Source organism: Aythya ferina (assembly GCF_964211825.1).
Source record: "Aythya ferina genome assembly, chromosome: 9".
Lineage (NCBI taxonomy): Eukaryota > Metazoa > Chordata > Aves > Anseriformes > Anatidae > Aythya > Aythya ferina.
In genome coordinates, this window is record NC_140305.1 from 5,392,527 (window position 1) to 5,408,483 (window position 15,957).

Here is a 15,957-nt window from a genome sequence, read left to right on the forward strand (position 1 = left end):
TTTTTCCATCAGAGATAGAATAATTTTTGTGCACTCAGTGATTTTTACTCTAAACACATTCAAACTAGGTTCTTATAAGTATCAGTATATAAATTAATTATATGCAATTTATTACCTGTAATTTCAATAGTCAAAGCTTACAAAAATAAAGACCCATGATCACTGGGCAGACATTTGGTTACAAAGTCAGATAGAGCCACTATATGTCACCACATCCTAACTAATTAACACCCTGAAATTGGTGTTCGGAAAGTTACTATAAGCTATATACTGAGATGGCCAGCTGCAATACATTGGTAATGTCATGCTCCAAAACTAGACAGAGGGAGAACTCCATTCTGCAATTCAAGCAAATGGTGGGGTGATGAGTTTACAGGCACTGCAGAGAATAAATCCCAGTCTGAGTTAAGTATTGTGTAGTGTGCTTACAGAAACAGCTCAGACCTGTGTAAAGGCTCTACCAATTTGCAACATAACTTGAGAGAAAATAACCTGGAATTCCCATGTTCCCTTTGTCTCCTGGTGCACCTGGGAATCCTTGTCCTCCAGGAATACCTGGAAGACCCATAAATCCTTTGGCACCTGCAAGATGAAGAAATGAGCGTCATCTTCACATGTCCAGTTTAGACACTGGTTGGCTGGCAGAGTTGTGATGAATACAGAATCCTCTCTCTCACACACTGCCATGGTACTTTTTGATTTTATAAATCAACAAACAGTGGAGCATAATTCTTCCTCTTGCTCTAGAAGCACATAGAATTATCATTACTGTTGTCAGGAAATCAAGTTAAAAAACAAGTATCTTCTGTATGTATCAAAATATAGCATACAGAGAAGTAAAGATGTTTTAATTAATCTGAAAAAATTTTCATTTTCTCACTCAAGATCAGCATGTATCATTATGTATGTGGGCATAGTTATGGCAGAGCAAAACCTTGTGAAATGGCTTAGGTAGGTCTATAATTACATTGGTTCTTTTTAAGACTACTTTTAACTGAAGACCTGTTAACTTCCAAACTATAAGCCAAATATGAAGGCCTTCAATAGGGAAATAGAATCAATCTTAAATACAAAAAGCTTCTGAAATATTTTGTGCACACCTATGGTAAACTTAGAATTCCTGCTGCTTCTTTATGATATTAGGAATCAAACTTCTCTTAGATTTTATAAATACCAAGTTTTATTCATTGGCCTCACCAGCTTTTAGATTTTAAGGTTATTATTATTTTATATTATTTAAAGTTAATATTATTTTCTATGTATCGCCTCACATAATCATCCACATTTGGAAAGAAATAAAGAATCATTTAGTTGTAGCTAGTATGACTTTGAAATAGCAGCTTTTGAAATTGCTCCATTTCAGAATTCTCAGAGGAGCTTCAGAGTTAATACAGAAAATAGAGTGCTGCTGCTAGAGCTAAGTTTATGTGCTAGTGTTGAGGTAACACTATCCTTGCTCTCCATTCTGTGATAACAGTAATTTTCAACATACATACTCCATACCTGGTATACCAGGTACTCCTTCAGATCCAGCAAGACCTGGGGGACCTTGTACACCTGCATCTCCTTTTTCTCCTCTTAGACCCATGCTTCCTTGGACTCCTAAAACAATTTCATTAAACAAACACACACACAACAGCATTTTAGAAGGTAAGTTTATATAAAGTTTAACATCTTATAACTCTTAAAACTAATGAAGCCAAAGTGGAGCACAGGACTTTTACTTTGCAAGAAACACAAGCAAGACACAAGCTCATGGTTAATGAATTCTGTATTTCCTATATGGAGATGAAAGGAAATTTCTGAAACCTACCACACAAAATGTCTACACAAAAAGCCAGATAGCATTAAATATGTGCAACTTGTATATAGAGAGTCTATATTAATATTACACATAAAATAATAATTCTGGCAGTCAAATATTTCTAAGCAGACTTCATTTCTTTGAAATCCAGCATCCAGTTGGTAAGCACAACCATTTCTGTGCTCATGGACTACTAAATCATAGAATCATTTAGGTTGAAAAAGGCCTCTAAATTATCAATTTTAACTTAGCACTGCCAAGTCTACCATTAAACCATGTCCCTAGGCACCACATCCACATACCTTCTGAATACCTCCATGGATGGTGACTTAACGACTTTGCTGGGCAACCTGTTCCAATGCCTCACAACTTTTTCAGTGAAGAAAATTTTTCTTAATATCCAACCTAAACCTCTCCTAGCATAACTTGAGGCCATTTCCTCTTGTCTTATTTCTTGGTGCCTGGTAGAAGAGATTGATCCCAACCCCACTACAGCCTCCTTTGAGGTAGCTGTAGAAAGTGATAAGGTCTCCCCTGAGCCTCCCTTTCTTCAGGTTGAATAACCCCAGTTCCAATTAGGTACAAAGCTGGCCATAGCCATGAGGTGCAGTAAGGAAGGTGGGTGAAGTGTGTAGAAACGTGATTATATAAGATGCATATATATAAACTTATTACCTGTGACACTTTATTACTAATTTGACATTACAATGAAAGGATTTTTAAGGAATATGGACTTGTTAAAATGGTAATAAATGTTTGGTGTAACGTCCAACTACTCCATAAAAGGCATTTATGGTGTTTGGCAAAAATTATTTCAAAGCTATGTGAATACTTTAAGTAGTTAACCAAGTTTCTTCCATTTGTTAGAGCCCACTGGAACTGCCACACAGATAACTCTACCTGGTTTTGAATGACAGAAAAATGAATAGGTACCTTTTGGGCCTTGCTCTCCTTTATTTCCAATGCCAACCAAGGTTTCAGAAGGTCCAGGAAAACCTTTATCACCTTGTTCACCTTTTGCTCCAAGAAACCCCTTTCTTCCTTTTAGCCCTGGGAAGCCAAAAGAACCTGCAAGAAAATACAATGACATTTTCTGAAGTAGCATGTCTAGGTGATAGCACGTAAGGGAAGCAATTGAACTCCATCTCTAAGGTCAACAACATCTGTAAGTACGCATGCCAAATCAACAACTTAAGCCAGCTTCTTGATTACTCAAAACATCAATAAACGTTTATGACCATGGATTATTATGAGAAATAGTTATGGTATCTTGGCATGAATATAAATATAATCTTATAGCTGTTAAACAGATATAATATGTTGAATATGAATGAGACAAAAAAAAAAGGGGGGGGGCAAAAAGCTCTCTTCTTTATTTAGAAAATCTCCAACCATTTTCACACATACCTGTGAAATGGAAAAGGTGGCAACTCAATACTGCTAAAAGAAAATGTAATTCAGCCTGTAGACTGCACAGGTACAGAAGTCAAATATTTACCAAAGCACAAAGAAGTTCTGGTCATTAATTGACCAGCACATACTCAGGAGTGATAACATACATCAAGATTGATCACAAGTCTTCTTTAGCATGACAGTTTTTATATTCTTAAGGAATAACAAAAACAGATACTATAGTCACTTACCCCTGACACCTGGGTTGCCTGGACTTCCAATCATGCCTGGGGGTCCAGGAATTCCTAACGGGCCCATTATACCTGGCTCTCCCCTAGGGCCTGTGGAAAGGAAGCAATAGGAACTTATTTAATCAGTGAAACATCAGAAAGGCATGCATGTAGCTGTCAGATAGTTAATCAATTCTTTTAATATTTTCTCCATTTTTATAACGTCATAGAAGCAAGTTTTCCAGCTTTTAACTACATGAACAGCACTTACATACAGATTAATGTGGGTAGTTTGAGGGGTTACTAACAGCTGCAACAGCTTCAATCAATGAATGAAACAATTAAGAGTGATTAATGTATCTGAGATAGCCATCCTAGGCTGGGAGACCCATATCCGTCACAAGATGTATGGGAAAGACATTCCTTTCTGGCTCAGGAGCTGGAGGCCAGCTGGGACATGACAGCTCATCTCAAATGGCATTAGAAGCCTAGGTTTGGCCTACAACTTCATCTTTAGTTTTACAGGTTGTATATATAAAAAGGTATCTAGCATCTCCTTGCAACAGGATAATACAGGATTTGAGAATAATGAAAAATCTTTTTTAGAGATAAGCAGCATTACATACCCAATTTTTTGTGTTCTACAAATCAAGTTTGAACACATTTCTAAAAGAAAAAAAAACAAACCTATGGGGATTACTTACTTAAGTAAAGTCAGCTCTGGTTAACATGACGGAGTCTGATCTGAGTCACAACTCTCATAGACTCAAGGTCTTGTTGTTTTTTTTTTTTTTTTTTTTTTTTTTTTTTTTTTTGGCATTAACAACCCATCTGTTTCAAAAGGGATGCCAAGTAAGATCTTACCTTACACTTTCATTATGCTGGGAAGCAGCTTTGAACTAGTTAGTGTCCTGTTGCAAGAATGTTGCAGTACAGAAAACAATGGGAAGTAGTTTCCTATTTAAGCGGAGTGCTGTAGAATATTCAATACTGTGTCATCATAGCTTCAAGATATGCTAGTCATTCAGGGAATGACGACTGACTTGTTTTCCATATAGATCATATAAATGTATATATGAAAGCTGCTAATGGAAAAATATTTCTGCATCCTCAATTTACAGTCGATGGCATGTTAGCATGACTACTTTTTGTAGAGACTGACTAATTTTCTATGTCAAAACAGGTATCTGGGGAATCCTTACCTGGCACACCATCGATTCCTGGTCTTCCAGACTGTCCCTTGAAACCAGGTAATCCTGCGTTTCCCTGAAGACCAATTAAGCCAGGTTCCCCCGGTTTTCCATAGATTCCTGGGATACCCAAGCCAGGAGGACCAAGTTTTCCTTTTGAACCTAATGAACCTCTTCCTCCTAAGAAAAATGCATGACAGTATATGTAGGATACTTCTTGCTGGAAACCTTCATCTCTATCTTGCCGTCATGAGTATCAAGCTCTTCTTGAGCTTGTTTGAGGGCTATACAGTAAATCTATACAAGACAATATACACATTAAGGAGATCTTGAAGAGATTTAAAAGAAAAAAAAAGACAGTAGAGACAAAAATAAAACAAAACAAACACCCCACCAATTCTGCTTTCATCCTCCAAACACTCTTGAGTATGCATTTTCATTCCCCCACAGGATGAAAAAATCTTAATCCATTTTAATTAGTATATGTGTTTTCCTCCAATCCATTGACGATGCATCTTTTAAATGTGATGTTGCATAGTAACCTATAACCAATATCCATAAACAACTTCACGTCTCTCATGATATTTGAAGGCATAAATATAACCCAGTCACCCAGCCAAATGGCACATTTGATCTGGAAGGTCCTACCTGGTGGGCCTGTAGCTCCCTGGCCACCTGGCAAACCTGGCCGGCCAGTAAGACACTCAGCAGGTTTCCCTGGAAAACCTGGATCCCCTGGAATTCCAGGTGAGCCAGGATCTCCTAAAAGAAAGGAGATTGGTTTCATAATGATTTAGATAGCAGTTTGAGGCTTTGAGTGAGCATTGTTTGACTTGGTTTTCCTTTCCTTAACACAGGAAGGTAACTTGCTGTGTATCTTGTGCTTGTTTGACCACAGTACCTCTTAGGCCATCATCACCATCACGTCCAGCACGTCCTGGTAGGCCTGGAAGTCCTGGAAATCCTGTATCACCTTTTGGGCCAGGAATGCCACGACCTCCTGGTGAACCAAGTCTGCCTGGCTCTCCATGAATAATCATGCCTGGGTCCCCCTGCAACACAGAGATGTAAACAACACACTTGTACTACGTTTTGCAAGTCTGTCAAAATATTCTTTCCTCCCCACAATCAACTAGCTTCTTTAATTAGGATTATCACCTCCATTCCCTGGGGATCTTTCACATTTGTAATGCCTGTAGTTCAGTAGATCACTGGATGTTCCTTATTGACCACCTGCAGGTTCCACACCAGAAGATTAATTTGTCTAAACAGCTTTTGAACTGTCTCATTGCTCTAAGAAATTGTTCTTGAGCATTACGAGACATCTCTCTCTCTTTGGCTGTTACTGCATTATGATGCTTGCTGTAACTATGTAAGGTGTTGGACCTGTATGTAAAAGTTTGTGCAAATACAATTTTTCCTTTATTTTACAAGGTAGTTATATTTTCATCATAATATTTATTGAAATAATCAAAGCCAGCACCCAGATATGTCTCAGAAAACTTAGTTACTGCATTTTTACCCCTGTCATTCTTCTGAACATTGTTTTCTATGAAGACTGTTTTTACGATAAATATCTGAAGTCTATTCCCTGACAGGAAAAGTTGAAATGTTTTTTCTTATTGGCTGACCAAACTGCTTGTTGTTTTGGGTACTAGAGTTTTGAATGTGAGCAAATCAATATGTTCTTAAAACAGGCCAGTAGAGCTGAGATTATACCAGTCATTGATTATGTATTTGGATCAGAAAGGTCACTCCAAATCCAGCTGTTCTGTGGTTTCAAGCAGAGAGTAAGTAATAATTAAACAAAACAAAAATCCCCATACTTTATCATATCAGAAAAACACATAAAAGAATGACATACGGGCATAAAAACAAAAAGTAATGCCACCTTTTCAAAACAGTTAAGTGTTATTATTTTGTTCACATTTGGATCCTAATTACAGAGTAGTCAAGAGTCCTACCTTTATATATTTCATCAGTAATTCCTGAATAGCCATCTCTTCAGAAACTGTGGCTTTAATTTTTTGCTGTAAGCAATGCAATAGTTTTCTTATGCTCTGAAAATTGAAGTATCAAAACATCCCAACAATTTGGGGGTTCTGAAATCCTGTATCTCTAGTTAAAATTTGACTTGACGACTTCTTTCATAAAATATTTCATTTTATAGTTTGTGCATCACTGGTTAGCAAATACAGGAACTCTTATTTTCCATGCACTTATTAATTTATTTGCTTACTGTCACAGTTAATGAATGGGACCTATGGAAAAGTCTGTGCTGTATTTACAGTCAAACCTTTTCTCCTGGTTGTCCCAGATTTCCAGCTCGTCCTGGCTCTCCAATTTTTCCTTCACAACCTGGTGATCCTCTGCCTCCAGTAAGTCCCTTATCTCCTGCAAAAGGAATTATATGTCAGTATAAAAATACTCATTATTTTAGAAAGTGGTATTTGTATGGCTGTGGTTATGGACTTCTGCCCTATTGTAGGTTACAAGAGCTGAAAACAAAATCCTGATACATTTGACACATTGCATTTTCCCTCAACACTCATTGTAACACTGCTCAGTTATGTGTTTCAAAAACATCCTGCATTAAGTAACCGATTTGGAGTGAACCTATTCTGATGCCAGTTCCTCACTCTTCTCTTCAAAAAACTACATTGTAGTAGTCTTAGTATTCTATTTCTCTCAAATACTTCAAAATATTTCAAAAACAAAATCACAAAACCCCCTCAAAGGCAGTAAATTACACGAGAGCTAAAAACCGTCTGATTAATGCTCATTCTTTTTTTTTTTTTAAAGATGAATGTTGTCAATCCAGATTTAAAAAAAAAAAAAAGTAGAAGTTTGTTTTTTTTTTTTAAAAAAAAAAAAAAAAGAATATCAAAAAGTGTATTTTACCTTTTGGACCTGGGTTTCCAGGAAACCCAAGCCCTGGAAAGCCTGTGTCACCTGTTGGGCCTGGATGTCCTGGATCACCTGGCTGACCATTTGTTCCGACCCTTCCTGTTCAAAGAAAGTAAGTAAATTGCAGTCTGTTTTACCACACAACACGTGATGACAGGGTGTTTTCCAGCTTATCATTATTAATTAGGACATGAGTGTAGATGGTATCATTAGAACTTAGACACTATTTTTCCTTCACAGTAGTTAAAATGCTAATTGTGATCTCTGTGTTCTCAGTATCAAAGCGTGCATGAGTCTGTTAAGTCTTTATGCAATCTGCGCTTGATATGAAATCCTTCATAGAGTTCTCCCAAAATAACCCAACAGTTTTATCTGGCCAGAGATGGTAGACAAATCCCAATCAGGTCATCTCTAACTTTGTCCTTTAAGCAAACATACTCACCAGGCACCCCTGGGGGTCCAGGTAAACCATCTGGTCCTTGAGGTCCTGGCAATCCAGGCAATGGAGTTATCCTACTGGTCTCTCCTTTCAGACCTTCAGCAAATACATTATCAAAGTCTTACAGTTTGGAAATAGTATAAAAATACATAATTTGCAATTTTAAAATATTAATGAGCAATCTAGTTAGTTAAAAATCTGGTCTGCTATTGTTTCCATCTTTCTGAGGCTCCAACAGATTTTGAAAATCCTTCAAGCCCTGACTTCATAAAGCAAAAGAATTTTATTGACACCCAGACCACCTCAAGCCCTTCTCTCAGCCCTCCTACAGTCTAACAGAAACCCAGAGAGCACAAAATGATTTTAAGTAGGGAATAGGAGTTATTGTCAATATCAGGTCGAGGACCCTCAGAACAGATTAAACAAACAAACAAACAAACAAAAAAAACCCTCACAATTAGCAAGGTCTCCAACAGAGATTCATGTGCATTTCCTCATACAATGTGACAACCCCAGAAAGAGTGACAAAGACTCAGATTGACACACTCTGAAAGTTTCATCCCTTTGGATAATAAACTCACATCTTCTATCAGTCAATAGCAAAAGCATGGGTATATTGTGCCCAACATATCACTGCAGTTATAAGCACTAATCCCCAGAATCCACTGGATTTAAAATTCAAAAATTCTCTTAAGAAGTGACTTGACTGTATCTCTCCTGCCCAGCTTCAAGTTCTTCCATATTATACTTGTCTATAAATAAATACACTGGTATGTTTCTGGCACTCCAAAGTGATTAAGTCCTTCATATCTTCTTATGATGACTTAGCTCACACTAATGATGAGAAATGGATCTATAGTCAAAGAATTTTTTTTTTCATGATGAGGACAGTCAAGCACTGAAACAGGTTGCCCAGAAATTCTGTGCAGTCTTTGTCCTTGAAGGTTTTCAAGTATTATTCAGTCAAGACTTGAAGCAAGCATTCTCTAACCTCATAGCTAAACGTGCTCTGAGCAGGAGTTTGGACTGAAGACCTCATAAGGTTCCTTCCAATCTCAATTATCTTATGACCCTAAGACTTTTGTTATTATCTCTAGTGAAACCAAAGATGGAACAACGCTTTGGAAATCTCATCCCAAGAAAAAACTTCCTATATTTCATAATTTATGTCTTTGTCTTCAATCTCTCTCTGTAGTTTAAAACTTTAACATAGGTAAAGAAAAGTAAAACAGTAAGTTACAAACCAGCTTCTCCAGGCAATCCAGGAGGACCAATTACTCCTTTAGAACCTTTGAAACCTCTTATTCCTTGTGGTCCATATCCTGGTGGTCCAGGAAGCCCCATCTCTCCAGGGAGACCAGGATTACCAGGCAGTCCAGGTAGTCCTCTATCTCCTTTTGTACCAGGCAATCCCTATTAACGATATATACGTCTGTACACCAAGCATTACTTGCTCTCCGTGCCAGCTTTCACAACAAAATGCCTGATTCTCTGTATGACTGATCTCATACTATTTTAGCAGCAGAGTAGTTCTGCTGATTGAACAGGACTTTTTCAACCAATTTACTTGTGATGAAACAAATAAGAATTTTAATATCAATGCTTGTAAACTGTAGGGCATTCATCCATTCTTTCTATTAAAATTGAAAAAGTACAAAACCAGCTTGATTTTCAATTACCATGGCATTATGTTGTATGACTTTTTTATTTTTCAAAACACATTAGGGAAAAAAACTATTTCAGCACTAATTTGCCTTAAGCACTAGGGGGTCAGGTTTAAAAATAGCAATATCTGAATCACTTGTACAGTTTCTCAGCCAACACAGTGCAACAACAATTGCTAGTTTTTTGTTTCTGCTGATCCAAGAGCTCTGCCCTAAGAAAGCTAGTCTTAAAGTAGTTCTCGCAGCTTTTGTGATTTCTCTCAGCCCTGACTGGAGATTAATTCCTGAAGACCAAACTGGTATTATTTGTACTATTATTTCACTTCAAGCATTATGACTAGACAGAAAAACTATTTTTATTTGTTTGGTTTTGGTCCATGTCTTATTATTCAGAGCAATCAAAGATAACACTCCAATATAGATGTCCAAACTAACAGCACAATAAACTAATAAACTGCTGAGGCTTTGCAGCAGCATGCATCCACGCTAGCCTCATTTCTCCCTGGTATTACATAAGAATATTTATTCTAATTCTTTTGTTTCCACTTTATGTGTACTGTTTGCTATAGTTGAGCATAGCACCTCTAAGTCAGGCAGATGATACTCAGTTAAAATACTGGACTAGGTAGAACAGAGTGTCATACAAGATACAACCACTGACTTAGCTTTTCATGAATTCTATGTTAATTGCAAACAGTGCATACCTACCTCTTCACCTTTAGAACCCTTGTAGCCCTTTGGTCCAGATCTTCCCGGAAATCCACTTGAACCTTTTCTTCCTTTGTCTCCCCTGGACCCTGGATCTCCTTGCTCACCTTTTGGCCCTTCTGGATACACGTATCCTGGCTCACCTTTTGATCCTTTATGTCCTTGATCTCCTTTAAAACCTGGAGGTCCCTGGAACAAAGAAAATTTCAGTGCTAAACATGTCAACCATTTTCACGTTTTCTTTTTTAAATTAAATACCTAAGAATGGTTCTCCTTATTTGTATCTTATTCTCTGTAACTGCCCACTCCAACTACTGGCATAAGCAGAAGGACAAGAAAAAAAAAACACCTTAAAATCTGATTAGAGAGGACATTGCTCTCTACAAGGAAAGATCTCCCTAGGGATACCAGAGCCACCACAGCTGTCTGTCTGTAGCTAACTTCTGTGCTTTTTTCTTAACCCCTCAGGGCACAATGTGGAACTGAAAGCACACAAGCACACTGGGCTCTAGTGGGATCTTGGGCTCACAAATTCTTGGGAGATTTCTGGAAAAACTTGCCAGCAGGCTCTTTCAATTATGCATCTATATGACAGCCACCACAATATATTCTTGTGCATGACAGTTTTGTTTTGGGCAGTGTTTTCTGTAATCTCCCAAGAATTATTACTACTACAGGCACAAATTAGAACTACCAAGTAGTATGTCTGTGGAAGGTGCTTGCACTCCCACTCCAGCAAGTTTCCCAAATGCCTCTTGAACACTTACAGACATGGGGAATCAACCACCTCACTGGGAAGACTGTCCCAGCATTTGATCACCTTCACAGTAAAGAGCTTCTTCCTAACATTCAGGCAGAACCCCTTCCCTGGCACAGCTCTGTGCTGTTCCCTCGTTCCCTCGCATCCTATCACTAGTTACCGGGGTGAAGAGATCAGCACCTCTCTCTCCATTTACCCTACTCAAGAAGTTGTAGACAGCAATGAGTTTGCTTCTTAGCCTTCTTTCATCCAAACTAGACAAACCAAGTGTCCTCCACCTCTCCTCATAAGACATGCCCTCCAGCCTTTTTAATACCAACTTTGTTGTCTTCCTCTGGAAGCTTTCAAGTTTCTTAATATCCTTTCTACATTGTGGAGCCCAGAACTGTACACAATACTCAAGGTGAGGCTGCAACAGAAAACTGTTGATATCACCTAATATGACACCTCATTTAACGTTGGCCATGACATTTCCATGAAATTCTTGTGGGATCTGAAAAATAATTTGAAAAATGCAAGTCTTACTTGAGCTCCTGGAAACCCTGGTGCTCCTGGAGAACCTGGAGCTCCTTTGGGACCTTGTGTTCCTTCCCTACCTGCAAAAGAACAAACATATTTTGTACATAAAATAGAAAATAAGGAAATGGATTTTGACAAACTCTGATAATCACACACAGCACTGTATGTTACTCCCATTCACACTCACTGCATGAGCATAGACTGACCTGGCTTCAGGCTGCACCTAAGCCCATTACCATTTAGTCTTAAACTCTTTTAGGGCTTGTGCTCACATCAGCAGATGGAGCTGCATTATGCTATCACACTCATCACAACCTCAGGGCTACTTCTGGGATCTGGAATATTGCATGATGCAGACATGCTCATACCTGTCCTGATTCTCATGCTAAAAGCAAAAGCAGTGGCATTTCCTACCATCCTGTTAGAAATACTGAGATAATTTACCAGGGATGCCATCCTGGCCGTGTGGCCCAGGCGAACCAGGAAGACCAGGTGTTCCCGGAACATAGCTACAATCAGTACACACGCCAGCTTCTTCACCTAGAAGGAATACAATTCATTAGTTGTTCCACACAAAGCAAGTCCCAAGCTGAACTAACGTGTTAATTTTTTTTTTTTCTATAGAGGGTGGTCAACACCTCTTGGTCAAAGAGCAGTAGGCATGTGACCTTAATTTTGATGGAAGATCACCTCCAACACAGTACAATATCACTTGTGGTCAGACAGTGAATCAGAACTGATTACATTTAATTTAAAACATAGAGACACACAATTTAAACCTCTCTCTCTCTTTTTTTTTTTTTTTTTTTCCAAGTCTGGTTTCAGTAAGCTATTTGGATACAAACACTCTATCGATAGGCCAAATTCTCTCAAAAGAAGAAAGGCACGCAGGCTTTGAACTAACATGGCTTCATAGCAGCCTGAGTGACTTTAAAGACTGGCAGGTGGCATTTAACCAACAAAAATTAGCAGCTCCTGCGGTTATATTCACAGAATGAACCTTCTTTCAAAGAACAACCATTAGTGCTGACATAACAACACAGGAATACAAAAACCCCACCAACCTGTAATAAGTACTGTCCAGAGAAGAACTATACCCTGGCTGCAGTGCTATACAACTGGTGCTTGGCACTGCCACAGGCACTGTTCTCAGTCACTGTTTACAGGGAGGACATCTTGCTATCCCTAATGAATTTTTTAAAAATCTCTGAAGTCATCAAATAGCTTGAGAGGTCAATTAATTTCAAAATTTCATGAGGATCTATGAAGATAAATGGATTGAACCATCAACTTCTAAGTGGTAGCTTTCAGAAAGGAAGTAGAAATGGAAAAAATAATTTTTCAGCTCTGCATCTTAGTTGTCAGTTGAAAAGGCCAGTAACTGTCAATAATGATATGTTCCTGATCTCATTCAGAGAAAACACTCCCACGCAAAAAATGTGGTACATGAAAGCGAAATGTACAAAACCCTGTACCAAGAACGAACATGAACTTTTTCCACTCTGTTTTAATTTCTCATAATTTATACACGCTCTCTTGAATATAAAAGGGCTTGCTCCAAAACCGTAAGATTCCCTGACAGTTTTGTTATCCCCTGTTGAGTGAACACTATGTCAGTCCTTCAAACAGTCTATAAACACAGTAACTGACCTTTCATGCCAACATCTCCTGGAGGTCCTGGAGGTCCTGCATACCCTGGCTCTCCAGGATGTCCTGGTGGGCCTGTTCTAAATATTACTCTACCTGTGAATGAAATGAGCATGGCACCATTACATTTACAGATTATTCAGACATTCTCTATTTGCTAAGGCAGGATAAAGGTGCAAGGATGATCTGGAGACAGTATTCATTTAAAAGAGAACTACCTGAACAAATCCACAACTCCTTTAACTGGAATTACTTGAGGAAAAATATGGTGATTCTAAAGTAAATCTCAGCAGACTGCTAGATTTATCTGTCTAGCCAGGGGGCTGCCTTTAAAAAGCACAGTTCCTCCTTTGGGAAGTATTTATATTCTAACAGAAACATAATTCTTTCTTTTCCAGCTTTGGATGGAAAACTTTTATTTGTAAATTATTAATCCTGCTCAAGTATCTTTATCAGAATTATTCTGCTGTATTTACTATTACTCTGGAAAAAAAAGATGACATATTGAGCTCTTCCTGAGGCAATCATTTGGAGGACAGATTTTTTATTTTAAGAGAGGAAAGATAAGCATTACATCTGTATTATTTCTGAAAACAACTTGCTTTGGCCATACCACATGTAAAGGAAATATGATGCTGTTTGTACTCCTAGTTTAAGAGGTACCCCTGGTTAATACACTTTCTAAAAGCTGTATGAACTGGAACTACTCAGCTGGTTCAAAGCTGCTACTGCTTTGTTTTCATGCTGCCTGTACTTCAAGCCTGCTCTAAGGCCCACTAAGACCTAGGAAGGCATGCAAGTGATTTCTCTAACTTTTAGATTAGCCCTTTCTGAATTTACTTTTACAGATGAACTGCAATTTTTGGAACAGTTAATCTTAAGAATAGATTTTTTTTCTCATTAGTCCTTCCTGTTTTTAAGTAGTATTTCTAAGTAGTATATTTTTAGTCACAGTTATAAAAAAAAAAAAAGAGAAATCTTTATATTGGAAAGTCATTGTACCTTCCCCACAGAATCTCATTAGAAATGGAGCACAGAGAATTGCTACACATATTTTTTGTGAATATTCTAAAGTGAAATTAAAAAAAAAAATCTATTTAACCACTTTACTCAAGATATACTCCATAAATCATATATGTATATAATCTCATACATCAGCAATTGAGATAAGCTGGATTTGTTGCTGTGCATTATATATACAATAATGAAATGTCACCTGGTTCTCCTGGAGGACCTGGTAATCCAACAGAACCAGGTCTGCCAGTAATCCCAGGTAGTCCTGGAGGGCCTACAATGCACAAGCCTGTTTGTCCTTTTTCTCCTTTTTTTCCTTTTGGGCCAGGAAATCCCGGGGGACCTCTCAGACCAGGTCTTGACACACCTAACCAAAGAGGAAAAAATACAAAAACGAAGTTAAAGAAAAAAAATGGAACTTCAAAGCAAAGTAAGCAAGTACTCACCAGGATGAGTGAGAGACAAACTCAGGGTTTCAAAGTTTATACCATGAATCTTTTTTACATTGTGATATATTAAATAATCACAATGAGAATGTAAAGATATTTTAAAATGTTCTTTAATCTCTCTTGAAATGCTTGGCTCATCAAAACTTGTGGCTGACATTTTTTGTTTTTATTTAATCACTATGTACACATGTACACGTAAATAAAAACATTTTTTGTTTTTATTTAATCACTATGTACACATGTACACGTAGTGATTAAATAAAATTGGTGTTCACAGACATCCAAAATTAAGATTTCACAACCGTGATTTGGTATAACTGGCAGGAAGAACAATTTTTGTGCTACTGGAGCATTACACATACCTGGTCTACCAGCACCTCCAGGAGGACCCTGTGGCCCTGCAAAAGCAACATGTTTAGAACTTGAGTTAAACCATTCTCAGCAAAGTCTCTACTCAGTAACACTGACTGCAATCTTTGCACTTTTGCATTCTATGCTTATTTTATCTTTTAAGAATTTGGTTTTTCCTCAGTAGTCGTATAGCATTTACGCAACTGTTGCACACTGGCAATTCTCACTGAAATCTGGCAAGATATGGGTGTTTACAAGAGGTAGGAATAGGACCCACCACATTTATCCTCAGGTGGGGATGCACCAGTTACTTGAGAGGGGCTTACAGGCCTGCAAACTTCCTTCTTTTTTTTGCCACTATTACTTGCTGTAATAATACTTGCTGTAATAGAGATACCACCTCTTAAAAATGCATTATCTTTTCAAGGCTCAACTTTCCTCTTGTCATCCCTTGGAAGCATGTAAGTAGATTTATTAAAACGAAAGGTATTCACTGGATGCAACGTGATCACTTGCACACATGAATATTCATAAAAACAGAACACCAGAATACAGTAGGCAAGCATTTGCTGGCGAGTATGAGGTATAGCTCACAACATGCTGCCTTAGAGTTCGGCCCACAAATTATTATTACATTGTGACACAGCTCAAATAATAAATCAAGACATTTTAATTTTACAGCATGGCCAAACTAAACAAAAAACAACAACAAAAATATTATTTGGGGATGATAGGCAATAAAAATGGCATAAGAAACTCTGAAGGCTACAAAAAATAGTATGACCTTTATCAGGAAACTTAAAGCTCTGTTGTTTTGTCTATGGCATACATAAGTAACACTGATGCAGTAATCCACTAAAGTCATTATATCAGATGTCAGTGA

The 15,957-nt window shown here is 37.8% G+C and overlaps 1 protein-coding gene across 1 annotated transcript in view; it reads right to left on the reverse strand.

The window, feature by feature from the left end:
- Nucleotides 1-15,957, reverse strand: part of COL4A3 (collagen type IV alpha 3 chain) — a 63,759-nt gene that overhangs the window by 15,721 nt on the left and 32,081 nt on the right. The window contains exons 20-36 of the mRNA XM_084529290.1: nt 15,086-15,121; nt 14,477-14,641; nt 13,264-13,356; nt 12,058-12,153; nt 11,620-11,690; nt 10,335-10,523; nt 9,207-9,375; nt 7,966-8,058; nt 7,518-7,622; nt 6,913-7,010; nt 5,518-5,668; nt 5,265-5,378; nt 4,629-4,796; nt 3,448-3,537; nt 2,738-2,872; nt 1,504-1,602; nt 493-582 (exon numbers count right to left, since the gene is read on the reverse strand). Coding sequence (XP_084385416.1) covers nt 493-582; nt 1,504-1,602; nt 2,738-2,872; nt 3,448-3,537; nt 4,629-4,796; nt 5,265-5,378; nt 5,518-5,668; nt 6,913-7,010; nt 7,518-7,622; nt 7,966-8,058; nt 9,207-9,375; nt 10,335-10,523; nt 11,620-11,690; nt 12,058-12,153; nt 13,264-13,356; nt 14,477-14,641; nt 15,086-15,121 — 1,962 coding nt within the window. The remainder of the gene's footprint in view (nt 1-492; nt 583-1,503; nt 1,603-2,737; nt 2,873-3,447; nt 3,538-4,628; nt 4,797-5,264; nt 5,379-5,517; nt 5,669-6,912; nt 7,011-7,517; nt 7,623-7,965; nt 8,059-9,206; nt 9,376-10,334; nt 10,524-11,619; nt 11,691-12,057; nt 12,154-13,263; nt 13,357-14,476; nt 14,642-15,085; nt 15,122-15,957) is intronic.